The sequence below is a fragment of the Glycine max genome, chromosome 20, assembly GCF_000004515.6.
Source record: "Glycine max cultivar Williams 82 chromosome 20, Glycine_max_v4.0, whole genome shotgun sequence".
In the NCBI taxonomy this organism is placed as follows: domain Eukaryota; kingdom Viridiplantae; phylum Streptophyta; class Magnoliopsida; order Fabales; family Fabaceae; genus Glycine; species Glycine max.
In genome coordinates, this window is record NC_038256.2 from 44200435 (window position 1) to 44224106 (window position 23672).

General features: G+C 32.8%; 4 protein-coding genes across 4 annotated transcripts; 3 read left to right on the forward strand and 1 right to left on the reverse strand.

The window, feature by feature from the left end:
* The first annotated feature begins 2855 nt into the window (after positions 1–2855).
* Positions 2856–3417, forward strand: LOC100527215 (glu S.griseus protease inhibitor). The gene is made up of 2 exons (XM_003556320.4): positions 2856–3013; positions 3101–3417. The coding sequence occupies exons 1-2, from the start codon at positions 2995–2997 to the stop codon at positions 3292–3294; spliced, it is 213 nt and encodes a 70-aa protein (XP_003556368.1). The 5' UTR covers positions 2856–2994; the 3' UTR covers positions 3295–3417.
* A 6738-nt stretch (positions 3418–10155) lies between these two features.
* Positions 10156–11247, forward strand: LOC102665558 (zinc finger protein 10). The gene has a single exon (XM_006606864.4). The coding sequence runs from the start codon at positions 10233–10235 to the stop codon at positions 10755–10757; it is 525 nt and encodes a 174-aa protein (XP_006606927.1). The 5' UTR covers positions 10156–10232; the 3' UTR covers positions 10758–11247.
* A 3194-nt stretch (positions 11248–14441) lies between these two features.
* Positions 14442–14750, reverse strand: LOC102665692 (TMV resistance protein N). Its single transcript, XM_006606865.1, has one exon. The coding sequence runs from the start codon at positions 14748–14750 to the stop codon at positions 14442–14444; it is 309 nt and encodes a 102-aa protein (XP_006606928.1).
* Positions 14751–21037: 6287 nt separating this feature from the next.
* On the forward strand, positions 21038–23278 carry LOC106797709 (uncharacterized). Its single transcript, XM_014772560.1, has one exon. The coding sequence runs from the start codon at positions 21038–21040 to the stop codon at positions 23276–23278; it is 2241 nt and encodes a 746-aa protein (XP_014628046.1).
* The last annotated feature ends 394 nt before the right edge of the window (positions 23279–23672 follow it).

Here is a 23672-nt window from a genome sequence, read left to right on the forward strand (position 1 = left end):
AATTTTTGCAGCATTGCTTCTATCACCCACCGACCGTGATATAAATTGAGAAGAACTATGATTAACTAGATCAATCAAGAACAGAACCAGCTGCATGCAAAAGTTTCTTACCACCAACACTCTATTGAAGCAAAACATGAAGATATTGACATTTCTTTCCCGTATGCATTACACTTACCATCAGAGCTTCAAATTGTATTTTCTAGATTGATCCATGTGGCTTGAACTGTATTTGACACAGCAGCACTATGAGTTTAGCACCACTTGTTAAACATTAAAAAGCTAGCCCATGCCACTAGTTTTATGGCACATCACTGAACACTTATTAGTATGGCACCCACGGATTATGTTGCCAGTGAATAACTAATTTGGCCCAGTTCAAACTGACATCTAAAGGAGTTATTTCCATAAACTAGTGGTGGGAGAAGTTTTGAAACCAATGACATAATTAAAATCTGGTTTCTTCAATTCTGGTACTTGGATAGAATTTGCACACAAGACAATTGCCATGACACAATTGATTTGAGTAGAATAACCATCACCTCTTAAAGAATCTAACCTCACCATTTCAAATATTTTTGCAAAAATCTTATGTGTGTACTGTTATAAACTTTGGACATGTTGAAGCTATAAGGTGGGTTGGATGGTTAAGAGGAAAGGGAAGAGAGGAAAGATCGTGAGTTTGATCCCCTCTGATAACAAAAACTAGCATTTTAACAATTAACATTTACCGATAAAAAAAACTTTTGGACATGTGGCCTGAAAACTCTCAATGGTATCTGATAGAAGGGCACTGGTGTACAAAAAAGTACCTCCTCCTTCCGAAGTCTAATACAGAATTGAACATCAAAGTATCCAACAAGAGCTTTTATTAAGCACCTGATTAAGGACAAGTCTGTTAACTCCCATATAACAGTAGATCTGTTATTAAGGACAAGTCTGTAAACTCCCATATAACAGTTCAGTAGCACCAGACTTCAGATGTCACCTTTTAATTCACTCAATCAGATTAGTGCACCATTCAGTGAAAATGCAGCCTTTCTCCTTTCTTTGTAGTTGTGAGAATATATATTTTTTTTCCCATTTTTTCATGAACAAAAACTGTATAAATAATTTGTACTTTTTTATTTAATTTTCGGCTATTTATTTATTTCTCATCTTTGTTAATATATACATATATTGATTGACATTTTTTATTTATACTATTTGAGTAATTTGGCCAGTTAAATCATGTAGGATTACTGCAGAGAACAAAAAGCTAGTTGAAGGCCATTGTGGATAGTCCAAAGTTGAGCTTCTAACAAAGAACAACTTCCAATTTTAACCATAAGAACATGCAAAAAGACACCATAATGATCACGCAAAGTAATAACGGCTAAATATGAATTATTTTGATGATAAAAATATATTGAAAATATCTTTAAAAATATTTATTTAGCAATTATCTTTTACATAACACCACAAAACTTCCTCTCCTAGGAGTTTCATTTACTCTCTTTCTTTCTTTCACCCCTCTTATCTCATCAGTCCTTATATCTCATCCATGGTAAAACCTTCAATGGTAAGCCTACAAGGCAGGCAAGCAAAATGTATGATGTAATTGAACAGATGTGGGTAGAATAGATACCTAACTTGATAAACAAAAATCATAATACATCCTAGGCAAAAGGCAGGGTAGGTGAGATCCCAACCTTATCCAATTTTGATTTTATTTTATTTTCTATTTTTATCTTATTTTTATCTTAATCTTTTATTTTTATTTTCTTTATCTTCTATCTTTGTCATTTTTAATTTAAATCTTTTATTTTCATCTTTAAATTTTTATCTTATCTAATATATTTCTTTATCTATTACTTTTAAATTGGGTTTGCATTAATCCAAATACAAATAGAGTCCTTCTGGATTCGACACTCGTACTTCTGAATACTTTAATATTTGTGACAAATTTAGTGAAAATTCATTCTTAAATAACTCAAATATAACATTAAAAATATATACACATAATATTAAACAAACAAATATAATATTGGTTCATCCAAACAAGTCATAAATAAATAAAATTATAAAGATAATCATTCAACATAATCAGGATTGTTAAGTTGATGTTTTAATTGCTTAACAAGACTTAATTGAAGGTTTATAATTTTTCACTCTCTAATAATCATTCAACATAGGATTTAGAATTTTTCACTTTTTAATAGTTAGAGATTAGAGACTTAGAGTGTTAATATATATATATATATATATATATATATATATATATATATATCCTGTATCCAATCCCAATGTTACAACTGTTAGTTGTCTCATTTGCAGATATTGTTGTGAATAGTTATAGGATTTAGATATACTTATCCTTAGTAGCGTACATGTTGATATAAATTATAGAATAGTTATATTTGGACAACTAAATATTTTAAACACCTAATTGACACATTCTTTTGTTTTCTATCTACCTCTCTATTTTTTTGGTAAATATTAATTGTTAATATTATTATTTTCTATCTACCTCTCCATTTTCTTCTTTCTTCTTGTACCAAAATTTTCCTAACTCTCTCTTGGGTCTCTAACAAACATTTCCCCAAATTATAAATGTATATACATTATTGTGATAAGCAATATTATGATCGAGCGAGTAACAGCTTTGTCAACTTGGTTCATGAACATATGAGGTTATATTAATTGGAATTTCGAAGCTATGTGCGTAAAGATTTGAAGGACATGCAATTAATTCAGTAGCAAAGAGTTTCGAAATAGAACACTGTTTGCGTGTCATTGTAAAGTTTGAAAAATCTTATTTGTATAATTTTGACAATATGATATATTAACTTATAGCGTACGTCACGTGTTACTCGACATAGAAAAATATGCACCGTTCACAACACATAAGATTGCCAGCAGAACAAACTATAAATACCCCCACATATCAACGCATCTATATATATCACGAACAGAAGAATATATTACATTAAGAAAGCCCAAAGAAAGAAGAAGATGGCGTCCGAGTGCAAAGGTAAATATATATGTTCGCGTGCATTATAATTTATACATGAGTGTCTCTGAATTTGATTATTAATTTGATGTTTGTATTTGTATGTAGGTAAGAGCTCATGGCCTGAGTTGGTTGGAGTGGAAGGAACGGTGGCGGTGGCTACAATTGAGAGGGAGAATCCTTTGGTGGATGCTAACACTGTGCTTAAAGGATCCATCGTCACCGCTGATTTTCGATGTGATAGGGTTCGGGTTTGGGTCACCAAACATGGAATTGTTTATCAGGCTCCAAGAATTGGATAAGAAGTGTTTACACTAAAGCACTTCATATATATGTTATGAGTCATGAATATAATAGTATTTAAATAAGGAGTTATTCTTCCAATTATGTTATTTGATTGAAAATAAAAACATGACTATAAGAAATTTGTTTTTTCTTATTTTTAATTATGTTATGCACTGCAAATAAATATACAAATTGTGTGTTTCATTTTCTTTTTGTACGCAATAATTAAACCATTTATATATCTCCATTTGTATATTGTTTTTTTTTCTTTTTTATTGCTAGTTAAGCAAATTAATCTGATATATTAAAAATTGTGTGTTATGACTAATGAATAAAATTTTAATATTACTGGATATGTCATTAAATAATACGTTGTATTCTTTCTTGAGTTTTTTTTAGTGGGAGAAAATAAGAAAAAAGGACAATAAATGAAGGCAGTAATATATATATATATATATATATTAAAATGGATTGGGTTATTATTAAAATACTTCTTATTACTTGAGCAATTATAATATCTCTTTCTATCCTAGTTGAACAAAACCGTCTCTAATAAAATCTACCTATAATTGGAAGTAAGAATAATTTACGCCAATAAAATAATCAAAAGTCATATTGGCAAATCAAGAAAAGTTTTTCTAATTATTCCAGCAAATTAAGGATTTTCTACTTTTAATTTTTTAACTGAAGTGGATTAAGAGCACTAATTACTATTTATCTTTAGAATAATATTCTATTCGTGTTTATATTTTTCAGCTGTTACCCAAACTAATATTATTATTAAGCTTGGGATCAAACTAGTTGGTCTAACTTCAAGCCTCTGATTGAACCAAAAATGGATCACATGGCTGGTTTGAGTTGCTTATCAGATTCGAGATGCAATATATAACTCGAACTAACTCAACTGACTCCTGGCTGATTTTTCAAAAAAAAAAAAAAAATGGGAGACCCAGTAAACCGATCATATCTTTGTTGTTTAGGACACCAAACCTTCCAAAGAGCAGTTAGTGACACATAAACTGTTGTAAGAGATATAAGTTTGATTTAATCATAAAGAGAGAAAAGAGATTATAAATTCAAGTGTTTTTGCTAACAAAACTAATCATACTAATATCTAATATCTGTTAATAATAAAAAAAACTGATTTAGTAAATGACGATGACAGAGTCTTGGTTGAAGTCAGAGGGCAATAAAACAGTGGAAGATATTATTATATAAGAAAGGATCGAATTCTAGAGGGAGATGAATCAGATGATCAAATAGAATTTGTGTAAAGACAAAATCATATCCTAAAATAAAAATTATTATTATTTTTCAGTAATTTTAAAAATATAAAGATTAAATTAATTTTTTTAAACATATGAGACCAAATTGAAAACATATTTGTTTATTTTCTGGCTATTTGTTTAATTCTCATCTTTGTTAATATCGATTGTACTTGTTTTTTATTCTATATGCTGTTTGAGTGATTTGGCCGGTTGAATGGAGTAGCCTAGGATGATTAAATTTACGACGCGCCCGCAGAGAACAAAGTTCTCACTCCTAATTTTGAATACCACTACATTTTCTTAAACTCAGACGGCCGATTAAATTATTATTAGAATAGATAGTGTTAGACTAAGCACGGATGAGATTCAATTCGTTAATTCATTCAATTTAATTTAATTTAATTCAATTTTTTGGGGTTAGATCAACTTATTGATTTTAATTCAATGAATTTGATTAAATTAGATTGAGTGATGAATCTGAAATTGTAAATTGATCAAGATCAATTTAACTTGCATATAATTAAATTATTAATATAAAAATCTTAAACTAAACCTACATTTCTTAAGGTTATTTATCTTAAAATAATATATTATTTTTCATGTTTATGTTTTTCTCTGTTTATTTTAATATTATAACATTATTTTATAAATGATATTGTGAATAGATATTTTATGTATTTTTATTTATCATATGAATATGAATAGAATAATATTTTACGAATACTGATTTCCTTATCACTCTGTCGAGAAAATATTTTAATTATTTTTTAGTTTGAAGATTTTTTTTCTTAAAACTTAAAGATGTGACATTTTTTTAATGTTATAACTAACACAATTCAATCCAATTGGATGACAAAATAAAAAAAAAATCAAATCTAATTCAACCTAATCTAATTAAATTAAATTAAATTAAATTAAAGAATAGATAAAATTCACCAAACTCGGGAGTGCCTGCACACCTAAGACTAAGTAAAAAATGCAGCGTTGAGCAACAGGAGATTGCCACCAAAACACAGTATAAATACCCCCCACATATCCAGGCATCCATATCAGCAGAAGAAAAAAATGTCCCAGTGCAAAGGTAAATATATGTTCGATGAGTTATGATTAGTAAACCACAACTAATATAATGAGAGTGTGTCTGAGTTTCAATTAGTATTATTAATTTGATGCTTGTGTTTAATTTGTGTACGTGCAGGTAAGAGGTCATGGCCTGAGCTGGTTGGAGTGAAAGGAACGGTGGCAGAGGCTACAATTGAGAGAGAGAATTCTTTGGTGAATGCTATCGTTGTGCCTCAAGGATCAGGCGTCACCGCTGATTTCCGCTGTGATAGGGTTTGGGTTTGGGTCAATGAAAATGGATTTGTTTTCCAGGTTCCAACAATTGGATAACACTCATGCACTTCATGCATGTGTCTTATTTTGATTTTAAATAAGGACCTATTCTTCCAATTATGTTGTTATATATATTTTAAGAAACTTCTTTTTCCCATTTTTAATTATCTTGTGTTTCTCCCAATATTCTTCACCTCCCGCAAATACGTATATAAACCATGTTTCATATTCTGTGTGTAAAGAATTAATCATTCATCTCCATCGTTTTGTTATCAAAGTTAAATATTAATGTATCTGTCTTTTTTTTTTAACAGAACTAATGGATCTGTCATTAAATATCGTACTATATTATTTTCATGAGTTTAAAGACTGGTATATTATCAAACTTTTTTGATAATGTATGTGGTGACATATAAGCGTAAGTTTGTTTTTTTTTTTTTGGTAACAATAACAATATACAAGAATTCGAATGCACCTTAAATTGTTTAAGGAAAATAAAATGTCAATTAAAAGGGACACCCTCATATATGTCTAATAAAAAAAGAGGCACCCTGGCTGAAAGTTTAACATTACAAGGACTATATATGAGAAACTTAAACAAATTTCCAATGTAGAACAATTTTTTTTTAAAAAAAAAAGTCGCAGCTGGGAATAGGAATTTTAAATTAAAACAAAGCGACGTGACTTGTGAGAATAACAAGTCCCTTAAAAATAACTACTTGAGAATTGATATTGGTCCTCCAAATTTACTATTAATTAGCTGCTATCAGCACACACATGACAAAGACCAAAATATTTTTATTGGCACCCACCATTCTTTTTCTCTTTCCTCATTCTCTCAAGATGCTCTCCTCTATGCACCGTATTTTTTTTTTCGTGTTTGTCAACACAATGGTTTTATTGTGTTGTAGTCCCATCGCACAATCTATGATAAAATTATATTTTTGTTGTACATTTTTTTTATCCTCATTTATATAATAGAATTGCAATTTCAGTGTGTAAAAAAAAATATACAACAAAAGTGTAATTATGTTGTGTATTCTATAATAAAATCATATTTCTATTGTATAATATTTTTTTGCATCAGTGTAACCAAAATGTGTTTCGTAAAGAAAGATATATTTGAATTTTTCAAATGTTAGTGGGACAATAGCAACTCTCAAAGAACATCAACATAACCCAAAAAAGAGGACCCAAGCCCCAAAGCAAAAATTCTGACTTTAGCCCACTAAGGAACTTGCAGAATGGCCCAAACTAATTTATAATTTAAATCTATTAAACCTGAGGATCAATTTTGCAAAACCCGAACTATATAAAAGCTTTTTTTCTTTTTACATATAAAATATATATCAAACTTATTCATTATATATTAGTAAAAAAAATAAACATTTCAATTGACTGTGAAACTTATTGTAAGTTCGTTAAATATAAACACTTCACAACTCTAATTCACTAATTTTTGGTAGATAGAACCTTCATTACTGAAATTAAACAAAATAATTTCTTTCATTCCAAAACTTAAAAAGAAAACTGATTGCCATTTCAAAATTCTAGTTTGCAACACTGCACTTTGGTTCTCATTCATAAAAAAAAAAAGGTAAGAAGTTAAAATATGAATTTGGCCACAATTTTAATTTGATTTTTATAGGTAAAGAAATATTGATTTAGTCTCATGCAAAGGATTTTGAAGCAACATTTGGACATTTAGGTTCATCATAAAATTATTTTTTTATAAAATATGTTTTTGGTTCTTCTAAATTTTTTTAAGTTGGTTTTAGTTCCTTTACAATTTTTATCCTATTTTTGCCCACTTAATTTTAAAATATATCACTTTTGATCCTGAAGCTAACATTATCCTAGCAGTTATAAAGCAATCTTTGGACGTTTAAATTTTTTATAACATTATTTTTTTGATAAAATATATTTTTTGTCCTCTTATTTTTTGTTCCTTTAATTTTAAAAAACACAACTTTTGACCCTCAAGGTAACATTTATAAAGTGCTTATATATAAAAATTATTTTAATGACTCATAATATTTTCTGATGCTATTTATTTCATGTTTTTACTTCTAACTTCTTATATTTTATTTATTTTTATTCTTAAAATATCTATTAAATTTACTTTTTTGTATCATTTTTACAAAAGGCAATGTTTGATTATTTCTTTTTATTAGTTTATCTGCTTCCGCCTTTTGTTTGGTATACTTAAGATATGTAATTTTTATTTTATTTAAATTTAGTTATAAATATTTTAAGATATAATATAAAGTAATAGAATACGCACAATGTAAAAACATAATAATTAAAGCTAAAAAAATATGATTAAAACAATTGATCTTTAGATAAACAGATACTAAATACTTATAATTTAATATACTAACTTAACAACTTTTAACAACTAACAATTTTTAACTACTAACTAATAGTTTAAAGTTTAGCTAATTTTTCACCTTTTACTTAGTAATAGTATTACCGAACATAATCTAAGGGAATATAATGGGAAGATATTTAAAACAAATTTTTGATACGTAAAGCCTGATCTACACCCATTAATTAATTTTTGTATTCCGTGCTCCTGAGTTCATGATCAGGTTTAATTAATTGAAAAAACGCATACTTGTAGTAATAGTTAACACGATTGGACTAGACATAATCTCCTTCGAACTTTGGAAGTTATATGACCATTTCTTGGGAAATGCAAGCGTAATTGATGATTATTATTAAGTCCATGACAACCTCAGCTACATGCTGTAAAGACATATTAATTAAAGAGAATTATACTAGTGGGCAATGCAAGCTGTAGTTCAGCACTCATGTAATTGTCACAGTGACAAATTAAACCCTGGTTTTCATCCCGTCGACCAATTATGATTATTATTCTCATTAGGATTGAATACTTAGTCTTTATCATATCTAGGATAACGTCACTAGAACTTGGAATCAATTGATTACTAAGGATTTAGTTAGCTTTTTCTACGAGGAAAGCTAATTAAGCACTGGTTGTTTCAAAGACGTATACTCATTCTGCCAAAAATATTATATGAAATTGCCAGCATTGATCACTATAGCTAGTTCATTTTTGTCCGCCTGTAAGTTCATCACAAGGAAACATTTGGTCGTGTAGAGAATTTTTTTGTCTTTAAAATAACCAATAGGTTATCCTCAGAATTATTCCTTTTGAATTGGCTCCATTCCTCTCCCTTTGGTCATTAATTTGATGTAGGGTACAGTCATATATATGTTCGATCAGTTGGAGATATTCAGTTTGAATGAATAATAATGAAACTTAATCATATAATAAATTGAGTATATATCATATATCGCATGTAAATATAGGTTGGCTTGGGATCAAATTAGGGTACACCCTACTACTCTAGATGGATATGATGCTAATAGTTCACATGTCTCTTCCTTTTGAAGAAGGGCTAGGAAGCCAGTTAAATGCAAGAAAATTACTAGCGCTAACATAAATGTAGCATATCAAGAATACTATTTTCTTGTTGGAATATGATAAAGACATTTTTAAAGGGATACTTCAACGCGTTTTTCTGCTTACATGTCACATTGCGCATCATATCCTCGGAGCCTCCTTCATTTGTTAAAATTTGCTTTCACGTGTGAGAGGAGAATCTTTATTTATAGTAGTATTTAGCAGAATTACGCCGTAAAGCATGTGCATGGGATCATGCAAAACAGTAGAATCTTCATTTTAAACTTTGAATGATGTGAATCATTGTGCATATATTAGGTTAAACAAGGAAAAAGTATATTACATCTCTTGCGCATTTTTTCCTTTTTGAATCAAATATAGCAAGTTAATTGACAGCTATGAAACGATAATAATTGAAGTGCGAAAACACTTAAAAATGCTCCGTTTCTTCATAATATTGTGGTTAGCAACTTAACATTGCAATTTTGTTGTGAGTACACGCGAGAATTAGTGACATTGACGCGGCAAATTAAGGAATTACTACACAAGAGGTGCCAAAAGAAAAGCACCACCACGTCATGAAAGCAACATAAGAAGAAACTATAAGCAAATCAAATGGAAGAGAGAGAGGTGAAAGTGATAAAAATATTCTTAAGGGTTTAGAAATTACCTATCATAGAGCCGGCTATATGGAAAATCCCATGAGAAAACGCCAAAATCACACTCTCTCTTGATAGAAAAACCGCTACTGTGCCACACAGACCCACCCAACGTTTTCTTCTTGTCTCTATTTGGCACCTTCTTACATATCCTTTTCTCAATATAAAGCCTTCACATCTTGCAAATCTCTTTAAACATAAGAGATCATTCACAAATTTATGTTTCTGAGAGAGAGAGAGAGTCTTGATTGATTATTCCTGCTATGAATTCAGAGAAGTCAGTGAGTCTTGATATTTCAAGTGAAGAAAATGATCATCATGATCAAGATGATGACACTGGTGGAACCAAACGGTCTTATGAGTGCACATTCTGCAAAAGAGGCTTCACAAATGCTCAGGCTTTAGGGGGGCATATGAATATCCATAGGAAGGACAGGGCCAAGGCCAAGCAATTCACAATTGATGCTTCACCTTCAGTTAACAAATTCAACAACGATGATTCCACGGCCCTTCCTTTTGTCTCAGAAATTATGAATCAACCCACAAAGCCTAATTACTACTCCCTTTTGGAGTCTCAGATGAACTTTCAACCACCACATGCCTTTTATTATGAGTTTTGTAACTCAAGGTCTCAGCCTTTGAGTTTGAACCAAGGGCTTCATGGTGCCAATTTGAGTCTCCAAATTGGTCCGAGTCATGTTGATGATAACATTCATCAATTCAGGAGAGGAAATCAGAAAACGAGTGAAGTGGACTTGGAGCTCAGACTTGGCCATGATCCATACTGAGAAACGGCTATTTTATAATTTAAGGTAATAATTAACGTTTCTTTTTATGTGATTAATTGGATAGGTCTTTATATGATTCTAGAAGAGATTACTTGAAGCACATATCAAACTCTTCGATGAAAATTTAGGGCAAACTTCTTTTCTCCTAAGACATGTATAACAAACGGAAGAATTTGAAGGTTGATCTCAAATTCTTTATATATCCGCTTGGATGCCTAGAAATTAAGGTACTATGTGAAGAATCAGAACTAACAGTGAGGTACTGAGGTACATAAATTTTATTGTTGCAGTTTACTATATCTTTAATTATGTAAGAAGTAGGAGTACTAAAGAAAAAGGCAGCTATATGCTTATAACCTTCGCGTGTGCATTTTGACAGTTGAATATATGTGGATATATATATATATATATATATATATATATATATATATATATATATATATATAATTGGAGCAGCAATAACCTAGGTTTTTCTTCCTTTGCTTGTATTTTGTATGTTTATTCTTATTATAAGATACAATTAACAGTGTTTAGTGTTATATTTAATTTATGATATTAATTGTACTTGCGTTCCTGTGTTTCTTTTCACGCTATCGTAAATTCAAGTGTTATACGGCAATATATGATGTTGTGTGAGTTGAAGTCTGCAATAAGACATGTTTTTTCGTTTAATTTTGCATTCAAATCAAGATTAATTCAAACTAATCACAAGGTTTATTTTGATTCCTAGACAACATCACAATACATTCTCTCATATGCTTTCTTGTCAAACATTGTAATTGAACTACATATGAATCACACTGCACATCAGCACATGCTACGACTGTCATTGACTAGCTAGGTTTGAATTTATTAGGGTAAATTAAAGTACCTCTAGATCAATTTGCCGATTTTGAAAATTAGATATATTAAGGAAGGCTAAGAAAACAAATCATAGCCCATATACGCATGACAGTAATCCATCCTAAACACCCTTCAATCATCAAAGTCAAGTTTTTTCTTTAATTTTCTGACACTTAATTAAGGGTACAATTTATCTTGTGCTTCCACTTAAATTAATGCTTTTGAAGTTGATAGTGGATTAAATGAAATGACGTTTACATTGCAATTAACTTTAAGAAATTGCTGTTTGAGCATTATTGGATAAATGTAATGGAAACGTATAATCCTCACAAATCTATATTTATACTCATTTGTTATTCTTTATTTAATAAAAAAAAAACTTCATCCGTTAGTTATTCTTTAAATCTAGAATTTTCACGAGGGTACAAACTGATAAGTTCTTGTGTTGCCATATGAGATTTTGTTGAAGAGTTTTGCTCATGTGTAAAGAATAAATTTCAAAAAGAATAGCTGTATAAATACTTGTTCATATTTCCTTTTCGGGAGGCACTAGTACTGTAGAGTGTAGACCAGAACTTGTATTTTCGGAAAAAAGGGAAACCTATAGGAAATAGATAGGACAAGGATTAAATTGATGGATACAACTCAGTAAATCAAAACGGTATCAGTCTCGCGTGGGTTTCATTATCTTGTTACCAAAACATATTTTAGTAAAATTACAAAGACAAATTAGTGGGCAACTGGGAAAAAATTAAAATACGGGCAATCTTTGATACTATTAAAGCTAATAAGGATAATTTAAATGGGTGTTTTATAGCATTTGATATTAAACCAGTGTGTAAATTTATCCGTGAACACTTTACGTTTTACAGACAAATTGATCTGTATAGAAAAACTTTATTGAAAGGCCCTTTGGAAAGATCAAAAGATGATATACTACTGGGATATGTATACCATCTACTTCTTTAATTTCTCCAATTAAGGCTCCGATGGTAGATCCGCTGATGGATGATATATAGTTTTGATCTAATTAAATAAATCAACCTATCCGTTGATAATTACTTTTTGCATTCTCTTTTATATATACTTTTCGTTTTTCTAAATAGTCTTTCAGAAATTATCTAATAAATAAATATTCTAGAAATATATAAAATATATTTAAAAATTAATTTAAAATATTAGTATTTTGCCACTTTCCAAATTAATTTCCAAATATACCACTCTCTCAATTGGGCATATCCTTTTTTCTTATTGAACCACAATCTGACTTATACTGTTTTTTTTTTCTTTATCTTATTATTTTTATGTCACAGTCACATGCACTCGATCATAAATAATCTAGTGAGTCAACATAAATTTAATTCTTATTTTTATTATTTTTAAGATATAATAATTAATTGAATCTTCAACTAACTATTTATATTACACAATAATAATTAATAACTTAAAAATTGTTATATTTATAATATATTATTGATATTTAGCACAAAAATATTAATTTTAGTTTATAATTCCTAATTCAAAATTTTAAAAATTCTTATATATGTTAAAATTTTAAAATATTTTATATCATTTTTTATAAATTAACATATATGTTATGAATGACATGTGTGATGTGAATTTAAATTTTAATTTAAAAATATATAATTGAAAATTTCATTTTATAAAAAATTTATTTTGATTTTTTATTATAGCCAATAACTCTAAGTTTAGATTATTTACAATATTATTTTTCAATAATTATATAAATTACTAATCTACTTTAACACAAAAATATCACAGCAATAGAACAACGGTTATTGCTATCTTCAAGTCAATTTGTGAAAATTTCTTCTTCACAATTTATATTGAATAAATAGATGACAAATGCCCTCGACACAGTGAATTGAGAGAATTAATAACATAAATTACAACTTTCACATAGAAACATCAATTTCATAAATTCTGTTCCTACATATCATATATATTTTTATTGTTATTGCCACAATGGCTTTATATAATGTAAACTATTGTTTGATTGAAGAAAGGAAAAGGGAAAAACATGGTTGTTTCAGTCATCACAATATTTGATCTTAATTATCATCTTTTATGTTCCCGTCAAAGAATATACCTTCGATTGTTTATCGTCTTCATCAGCATTTCATTCATCTTTTTGCTGTACTTACAAGCAATATTCAAAGGTCTTGTATGTAAAATTCTTAGAATTCTATTATGAGCGGATTTTCATAGATTTTGAATTTAATTAGTGGACAAACATCTGTAACATTCTTGTTATGCTTGAGTCATGGACTGTCATATTAAAGTGACAAAGCCATTGCTATGACGAGACGACGTGAACAAAAACAAGAAGGGAAAAGCGGAAGACAGAAAGAGAAACACATGAGTACTTTTTTAAGTTTGTTTTAATTTTTACTATTCATATTTTTTAATTGTAATCTGATGAATATAATGGTTAGTTCTCATTTCTCAATTAAAAAGTATTTTCATTTGAAACATTATATATATATATATATATATATATATATATCCCTAATTAATAATCCTAATTTCTAAGGCATAAGCATTAAGAATTGAGATCCCTAAAGTGACTAAATATTGTTAAACCTGTGTCCGAGAGCATGCACATCTATGAAGATCCACCGAATAGATTTAAAACCTTTCTTAGAATGGCCAATTCTTAAGAAACACGAAGACTATAGAACACAAATACAAAGATAGGAAACACATGATTTTATTATTAAAAATCCTCAAATGAAAGTTCATTGTACGTTACATCGAAATCCTCTTAACCCCAGGAAAAGGGGTTTTTGCAAGACCCATAAAAACTAAAAACAACAAAGATCAAAGAGCTAGGAAGAGAAAAAGATGGAACTCCATCGTTGATATACTGGCAGCTTCATCGAGAGCAGCTTTCCAGTCTTGGATGGATTCGTTGTCGTTGTGTTTTTCCATTGCTTTCCCGTAAATGTAAGTGCAGTTTCTTATGTGTGATGGATCCACTTCGTAGAACACGGGTATCACTACCATTCCCTTAGTTTTTCTGCAGTGAAGTATTTCCATCAGTTCTTTCAAGCACCATTCTGAGTCAGCATAGTTTTCGGAGAATACCACAATAGCAAGCTCTGAGTCCTTGACTGCTTCGCACAACATCTCTTCTCCCGAGACAAGAACATCCGCGTATGCTGCATTGATGTTGTCTCGGGAGAGAGCAGAACGAAGATGGCTATAAAGCTCTGAGACAGTGTTACTATAATCTCCAAAAACATTAGTTAAACAAATAAAATTAAAGAGAAAATGTTTTTTAACATCACAGAAGAATATTTTTTTTTTATAAAGGATACTGTTGTCCTAATTATAAGATATAATTAATTAATTTATAGTTATTAAGAAAGTTAGTTAATTTAATTATTAATATTAAATTTATTTATAATTTTTTTAAAATTTTCATAAAAGAGATGGAATAAAATCTTATAATAAAAAATAAAAAAAAATTATTAATTATATCTTATAATTAAATAGGGATGGAGGGAGTGCATTTTTCCATATCTCAATATAAACTTTTTTACTTTTTAGTTCTGTAACATGTGTCATAAATTTTAAAGGATGTTGTCGATCTGGATTGAGTCGAACCACATAAAAACATGATAAGAATTCAACCAGTGACAGCTTCATATGATACCACGCGGTCAAAGGTTCCGAGCTCATATGATCTGCCAAGTAGCACTGACACCAGATTTTAGCTCCAGGGAGTTTAATCTTTAGTTAAAAAACCTAATTCCTTTGGCAAAATTAAATAACCATAAACATTAAGAATCGAAATCCCTAACGTTAGTGGTTATTCATAGTCTAAATGTTGCTAGTCTTGTGTCTGATAGCACATCTACCAAGATTCACCAAATAGATCTAAAACTTTTCTAGGGATACTCAATTTTTAAGAAACATGAAGATTATAAAACACAAATACAAAGATAATAAAAACAAAATTTTATTAAAAATTCCCAAACCCAGAACATGGAATACTAATTTCAACAGAAAAGGCCATTAAAAGCATCTTACGGTATCTGAAGGTTCTCTTGGATTAAGCCTTGATGAATTTGTTAGCCCATATTTTCGACGAGCTAAAATATGTTCTAAGTATGCATTGGATGTCGTCTCGAGGTTCGGAGCGTATTACAGAGCAAGAGTCTGGCCAGGACCTGCTCGAATCGAAAAGAGAGGAGAGTCTTTAAGAAGGAATTCCCAGGTTCAAAGGAGTATTTACGAAGTACAAAGCTAAGACAAGAAAGAGGACTTCGAGTTATTGGGCAATTCGAACTGGTGTATGGACGAGTCGAAGTCGAGGCAGCAAGAGTTCTGGACTTAGCATAATTTCTGAACAAATCTTCACTAAACCAGTTCGACTTCGAGCAAGATGGATAACCGTTCTAAGGAGCAGTTATGTGCATGTAAGATGTACGTGGCAGGACACTTGGCATTCGGATAATGTTCGACCGTTAGGGCAGTTTATTTTCGAATGTCTATATATAGCAGTTTTAGTTAGTTTTTGAGGGTCGCAAATCATTTCTACAGAATCCTTATACACTCAAAGTATCCAGCGCAGAGAGAAACGAGTACACAAGGAGAATGTATGTTTGTTTGTGAACCATTTTAAATTTCTGTAAACTTTACATTTTGAAAGCAATGCAATTTACGCTTCACTTTAGAATTCCTGTCTTTTAAATGGTTCATTCGATCGAGTGAACTTACTGCTCCTTTACATTCTGCAATTTTTCTCCCTTGTTGATTTACTTCCAGCCTTTCGATTCTGTCAGAATTTTCCTTTCCTTGCCTAGTTATTTCCAGCATTTCGATTTCTGTTAAACAATTTTACTTTCTGCAAATTTCGAACCAGTAAATGTTTATTGCAACGATGAACATTCAAACGCTTTACATTTAAACGCAAAATACACAAGTGACATGCTCCTGAGATTCACTAGTTGATCTCGCAAGCAATTAACTTAGACTAGCGGTTGTTTACCAAATTCCAGTGTAAACAAATTGGCACGCCCAGTGGGACCGGTCAATTGTGTGTTTTGGTTTTAAATTATTTTTAAAGTTTTGTTTGTTGCAGTTGGTTTATTGCCTTCTTAATTGTTTTGATTTTGTATGCATTTAAGAAGTGGGAAATCTGTTCCACACTTAACAGAATTCAAAACTCGTACAAGGATGGCTAGACCACCCCCAAGCAATCGAAACAATGACCTTCCAAATATGGAGGGGCAACCAACGCAAACATCTGTCAGTAATGCCAATATAAATTCTGGTATAGGAGCAATTCCTGACCAAACTGTTGGCACAATTAGTTCAACCGCTTCGACGGTTATGAATCAGACAGGGGTAACCTCTCCCATGACCAACATGACGTTGGCAAGTTCGACCACGTCAGCGTCTGCTTTTGCCCCTTGGAACAATCCTAGTTTAGGGAATCCCAGTGGAAGTCCCTTTCGACCGCCTCAAAATCCTCTATATGGCATGCCTACATCTTTGATGGTAGGGTTGCAAAATTCTCAACCAAACATAGAGAATCTTAATATGGCCTCTCCATCAGGATCTGTAGCGGGCAATCAAGGTAGGGTAATTCCGCAACATTTAACTAATACATCCGTTTTGTCACTCAGACAACAAATGGATGAAAGTAACCATGATATGGTTAACATGTTAACACAACAAATAGGAACTGTTATTAACCCTTTAATTCAAAATACAAATGACAGTTACCAAACGTTAACAAATCAAATAAGTCGAATTGCTGACTTTTTTGGGGCACCACCCATACAGCAACCACCGATTCGACAGATCCAAATACAGGCGCCTGTCCAAGAGATACAGATGCCTAATAACCCCGGGATGCAAATGGCTCAAGCACCACAACCAGCGGCACGCATAGAGCCACCAGTCCAACAGGTCGAACCAAACCCTGGTATAGTATTGGTAAATAGGAACCAAAATGCTGATGAAGTAATAGGGAATATTCAACAAAACCGTTTCGATATGCAGAATAACCTAGCCCAAATGGTCGAAACGATTTTGGTGCAGAATGGTTTGAACTTAGGCTTACATAGGCCTAATTTTGTGTCTCCATTATCTGAGTATGTGTTACAGACAGAATTACCAAGGGGTGTGAAAATCCCTAAGTTTACCAAGTTTGCGGGAGAGACAAATGAGTCCACTGTCGAACACGTTGCTAGATATTTGGTCGAAGCAGGGGATTTGGCTAATAATGAAAATTTAAGAATGAAATTTTTCCCTAGTTCCTTGACTAAAAATGCTTTTACATGGTTTACAACCCTTCCTCCTCATTCCATACATAATTGGAACCAATTGGAAAGGATTTTCCATGAGCAATTTTATATGGGACAGTCTAAGATCAGCCTTAAAGAGTTAGCCAGCGTTCGACGCAAGGCACTTGAATCAATTGATGATTATTTGAACAGATTCAGACTCTTAAAGGCAAGGTGTTTCACCCAAGTCCCTGAACATGAATTAGTCGAAATGGCTGCTGGTGGCCTAGACTATTCGATTAGAAAGAAATTAGATACCCAGTATTTAAGGGATATGGCTCAATTGGCTGATAGAGTTCGACAACTCGAACGGTTGAAGGCCGAAAAGGCTAGAAATTCTAAATTCCACAAGAAGGAAAAGGTTGCATATGTCGAAACCAATGACAGTGACCAGGAGTTCGATATTATTTATGAAGATATCGAAGACAGTGAGGTTGATTTAGCAGAATTAAAACCTGGACCTCCTTATGTTTGTAAACTCCTTAGACCTTCCAATGGAAAAAACCCTGTTGAACCTAAAAATGATAAATTTGTGTCTAAAACTTATACATTTGACATAACTAAATGTGATGAAATATTTGATTTATTAGTCACAGATGGCCAGATTGTTGTTCCTAAGGGCTTGAAAGTACCCCCAATCGAACAACAGAAAAAAAGGGGTTATTGTAAATTTCATAATTTCCTTGGCCATAAAACCTCACGTTGTGTTCTTTTCAGGGATTTGGTTCAAAAGGCTCTTGACGAAGGAAGGCTAAAATTTGGTGAGAAACCAAAGGTTGTTCAGGCAAATGCTGAAACATCCAAAGCTGCCGAAACTCTCTATGCGGAGCCCCAAGAAATAATGATGGTCGAAACAATGGAGGTGTCCCATGTGCAAGTTCAGGATGTATCTGAAGAGGATTACAACGAACAGATGAAGGTTGTTTATCCTCAAGCTGAGGAGGAGTTAATTGATTTCTTGAACAGATGCAAACTCGAAAACAAGATTGTGATGCTCTGCCCTCGCTGCAGTGCAGTATGTGATAAGGAGGCTACTGAGGGCCTCAAGAAATACCAAGTTGTTAACAAGGGGGTAAGGCAGAACCAACGTTTCGATAAAGGCAAAAGAGTTATGGTGCAGTCGAATACTAATCAGAAGTCAGGTCGAAGGAATACTTTCGCTCCTCCTGGTTCAGTGCCGGTCGAAAAATGGATGCACCAGGGACTCATAAGGTTCAACAAAGGGATTATGGAAGTAGGTGGTTCGAGTGGAACGAAGCAAATTGGCCCACAGGAGGCCAATAGGTACTCGTATAGGAACAATTACAAAGGAAAGAATCCTATGACGAGGACCCAATGGCGTAGGTTCCAGCGTCAGAAGAAATTGGCCCAGCAGAACCCGCAAATGGGCCAATATAAAGAAGTATCTAGGAGGCCAGTAAAGGAGAGACTCCTGCCTCCGGTGGATGAAGATAAGATGGAGGATGAGGATCTACTGGATTCTGAGCCAGATTTCGATGTCATCTGTGTGGTATCTATCTTGCCATCTGAATATGATGTCCAATCTGAAGTTACTGAGATCGAAAGTGAGTTCGATCATTTTGATATGGCTGACCCAAAGCCAGTATGTTACTATGTTATGAATAATGGCTGTGTGGAAGAGCAAGTAGCTTATTTCGAAAAGCCAGATTTTCAGATGAAAAGTCATCTCAAACCTCTTTTCATCAGAGCAAAAGTTGAGAATGTTGGAATCAACAAAGTGCTCATTGATGGAGGAGCGGCTGTCAACTTAATGCCTCGATCTATGCTCTACAAGATCGGGAAACATGACACTGATCTATCTGCCCACAACATTATGCTTTCGAATTATGAGGGTAAAACTGGCTATTCTTTGGGAGCCATTCAAGTAGATGTTGCTGTAGGCAGTATAGTTCGACCAACTCTTTTCCTGGTGATACAGTCTAAGGCTAATTTTAACTTGCTATTAGGAAGGGAGTGGATTCATGGAGTTGGAGCTGTGCCATCTACCCTTCACCAGAAGCTCATTATCTGGAGGGAAGATGGGATTGTGGAAAATATAGAGGCGGATCAAAGCTTCTATAAGTCAGAGGTCGATAATGTTACTGCACAAACCTTTGACAAAAAGTTGGCTAACATAGCGCCTTGTGGTGACAAGGAGGCTGTTGTCGAATCGAGTGACAATGTTGTCCACTCTGTCAAACTCCATCCTACTTATGGGTTTATATGGGAGAGGGAGGAAATTAATGATGTTCCCTCTGAAGATGGAGTCATTCCACCAACTGGGTGGAATATTTATGAAGATTAATATGACTGAGGCCGCTGCATGGGCCAGAATTACGGCTTATATGGCCGAAAATAGACTAAATACGGCCTTCGAGGCTGAGTCTCAACAAAATATGGCAGTTGAAGCCAAGATCGAAGATCATGAGAATAAAGAAACAAAGGATCGAAGACTGGATTGCATATATGACGATGAGCCGCTGGGTTTCGAGAAAAATCCCGTAAGTGAGGTGCCAAAGATGCAGGCTCAAGATCCTTTGGAAGAAGTCGATATGGGAGATGGCTCGATTAAAAGGCCAACTTATATCAGTGCCAATATCACCTCAAGTTTAAAAGAAAAGCTGGTGCCTCTTCTTAGAGAGTTTAAAGACTGTTTTGCTTGGGATTACCACGAAATGCCTGAGTTAAGCAGAGAATTGGTCGAAATGAAGTTACCTATCAAGGAGGGAAAAAGACCAGTAAAACAACTACCAAGAAGATTCGCACCAGAAATCATGTCCAAGATCAAGGAAGAGATCGAAAGGCTGCTGAGGTGTAAATTCATCAGAGCTGCCAGGAGATTTCCTTGGTTTCGTGGTGCATAAAAAAGGCATTGAGATAAATCAAAATAAGACAAAGGCTATTCTTGAGACGAAGCCTCCTTCGACTAAAAAACAGCTTCAGTCTTTGCTAGGAAAAATCAACTTCTTGAGGCGATTCATTTCGAATCTAAGTGGCAAAGCTCAGATTTTTTCGCCATTACTTCGACTCAAGAAAGATGAACCATTCAAATGGAATGAAGAGCATCAAAAGGCTTTCGATGAAATTAAAGAATATCTGATCAAGCCTCCTGTGTTAATGCCTCCTAGTCGAAACAAGTCTATGAAATTGTATATTGCTGCGTCTGACAAGACCATTGGTAGCATGTTGGCTCAGGAAGATGATGATGGCATAGAACATGCAATTTATTATCTTAGTCGTGTACTAAATGATGCAGAAACTAGATATACTGCCATAGAAAAACTCTGTCTTTGTCTGTATTTCTCTTGTGCAAAACTTAAGCAATATATAAAGCCTGTTGATGTTTATGTGTATTCTCATTATGATGTTATTAAGCACATGTTGTCAAAACCGATTTTACACAGTAGAATTGGAAAATGGGCTTTAGCATTAACAGAATATTCTTTAACGTACAAGCCTTTGAAATCTGTTAAGGGTCAAATTGTGGCAGATTTTATTGTAGATCACTCAGTGGTCGAAATGTCGCAAGACTATGTCGATACAGAGCCATGGATTTTGTATTTCGATGGTTCGAAACACAAACATGGAACTGGAATTGGAGTTTTAATAATATCCCCCAATAAAGTTCCAACTAAGTTCAAATATAAAATCAAAGGGCTTTGTTCTAATAATGAGGCTGAGTATGAAGCTCTAATTTCAGGCCTTGAAATTTTAATTAGCCTGGGGGCAAGAAATGTTAATATAAGAGGTGATTCAGAATTAGTGTTGAGGCAATTAACACAAGAATACAAATGTGTTAATGAACACTTAGCAAAATATTTTGTTATAGCAAGTTCTCTTCTGAATCATTTCGATTATATCAACATTGAGCATGTACCTCGACAAGAAAACCGAGAAGCAAATGATTTAGCCCAAATAGCTTCAGGGTACAAAATGTCGAAGGAAAAGTTAACTCAGTTGATCAAAATAAAAGATAAACTGGTGTTACCAGAGCCATTAAGCACTAAATTGCCAATGCCAAAACTTGTGGGGGCAAGTATACCACAAAATAATGAATATGAAAGCATGAATGATCTCCAGGAAAAAATTCAAATTTTGGCCATTGACAATATGTTAGATAATGATTGGAGAAAGTCCATTATTGAATATTTGGAAAATCCAATAGGCAATGTGGCTCGAAAGATCAAATATAGGGCTTTAAATTACGTGATTGTGGGAAATGATTTGTTTAAAAAGACTGCAGAAGGAGTGTTGTTAAAATGTCTAAGTGAATCAGAAGCATACTTGGCAGTTTCCCATGTTCACAGTGGGGCTTGTGGATCACATCAAGCAGGCCATAAAATGAAATGGCTTTTATTTCGACAAGGTTTGTATTGGCCTTCGATGTTAAAAGACTGCATAGAATTCGCTAAAGGCTGTCAGGAATGCCAAAAGCATGCAGGGATACAGCATGTACCTGCTAGTGAGTTACATTCCATAATCAAACCTTGGCCTTTCAGAGGATGGGCTTTGGACTTAATTGGTGAAATCAAGCCTGCCTCTTCTAAGAACCAGCGTTATATTATAGTTGGTATCGATTACTTTACAAAATGGATCGAAGCAGTCCCTTTGCCAAATGTTGATCAGGAAGCAGTAATTAGTTTCATTCAAAATTATATTATTTATAGGTTTGGTATTCCCGAAACAATTACCACTGATCAAGGTTCAGTTTTTACTGGACGAAAAATGAAAGAATTTGCCCAAAAAACTGGCTTTCGATTGTTAACCTCAACACCATATTACGCGCAAGCAAATGGTCAGGTCGAAGCAGCCAATAAGATTGTAATTAACTTGATTAAAAAACACATTGCCCAAAAGCCAAGAAATTGGAATAAAACGTTAGATCAAGTTCTATGGGCATGTAGAAATTCTCCTAAGGAATCAACTAATACTACCCCATTTCGACTAACTTATGGGCACGATGCTGTACTTCCGGTCGAAATACATTTGCAATCAGCTAGAGTACAAAAACAAATGGACATTCCGATCGACCATTATTGGAAAATGATGTCAGATGAGTTAGTTGATTTAGACGAGGAGAGATTAAGAGCATTAGAAGTCTTGACTAAACAAAAAGAAAGGGTTGCTAAAGCTTATAATAAGAAAGTGAAGTCGAAAACTTTTAATGTTGGAGATTTAGTTTGGAAGGTTATCCTGCCCATGGATAGTAAGGATCGAGCCTTGGGCAAATGGTCCCCAAATTGGGAAGGACCGTTTAAAATAATTCAGATCTATTCGAATGGTGCTTATGAATTAGAGGAATTAACCCCTCAGAAACGTACTTTGAGGATAAATGGTAAATATTTGAAAAAAATATAAACCAACATTGCTCGAAGTTAAAATAAGCATAGAATAAACAGAAGTGATGGAAACATAAAAATGGCAATAACAGTAAAATTGCTACGAAAGGGCATGTGTCTATTACATCAAGAGTAGAATCGAAATACAGAATTCGAAATAAAAAATCATAAATTCTACTAAGTCATGATCAAATCCTCATATAGCTTCTTCAAGGTGGCCATCTCTTTGCTTAAAACCTGGTCAGCACTCTCCATAGCTCTCGCCTCATCTGCTACCGCTTGAGATGCACTAAAGGCCTTCAGGCCTTCCCTCCCTTTTTCGGCAACCAGCTTCTGAATCGAATCAGCGGCCTTCTCCTGGAGTTCTTTGCGTTTAGCCTGCTCTGTTACAATTTTCTGCCTTAGATCATCGA

Coding starts and splice junctions, on each gene's coding strand:
- LOC102665692 (XM_006606865.1), bottom strand. CDS start 14,750: ATGTTGTGCGAAGCAGTCAAGGACTCAGAGCTTGCTATTGTGGTATTC.
- LOC106797709 (XM_014772560.1), top strand. CDS start 21,038: ATGCCTCCTAGTCGAAACAAGTCTATGAAATTGTATATTGCTGCGTCT.
- LOC102665558 (XM_006606864.4), top strand. CDS start 10,233: ATGAATTCAGAGAAGTCAGTGAGTCTTGATATTTCAAGTGAAGAAAAT.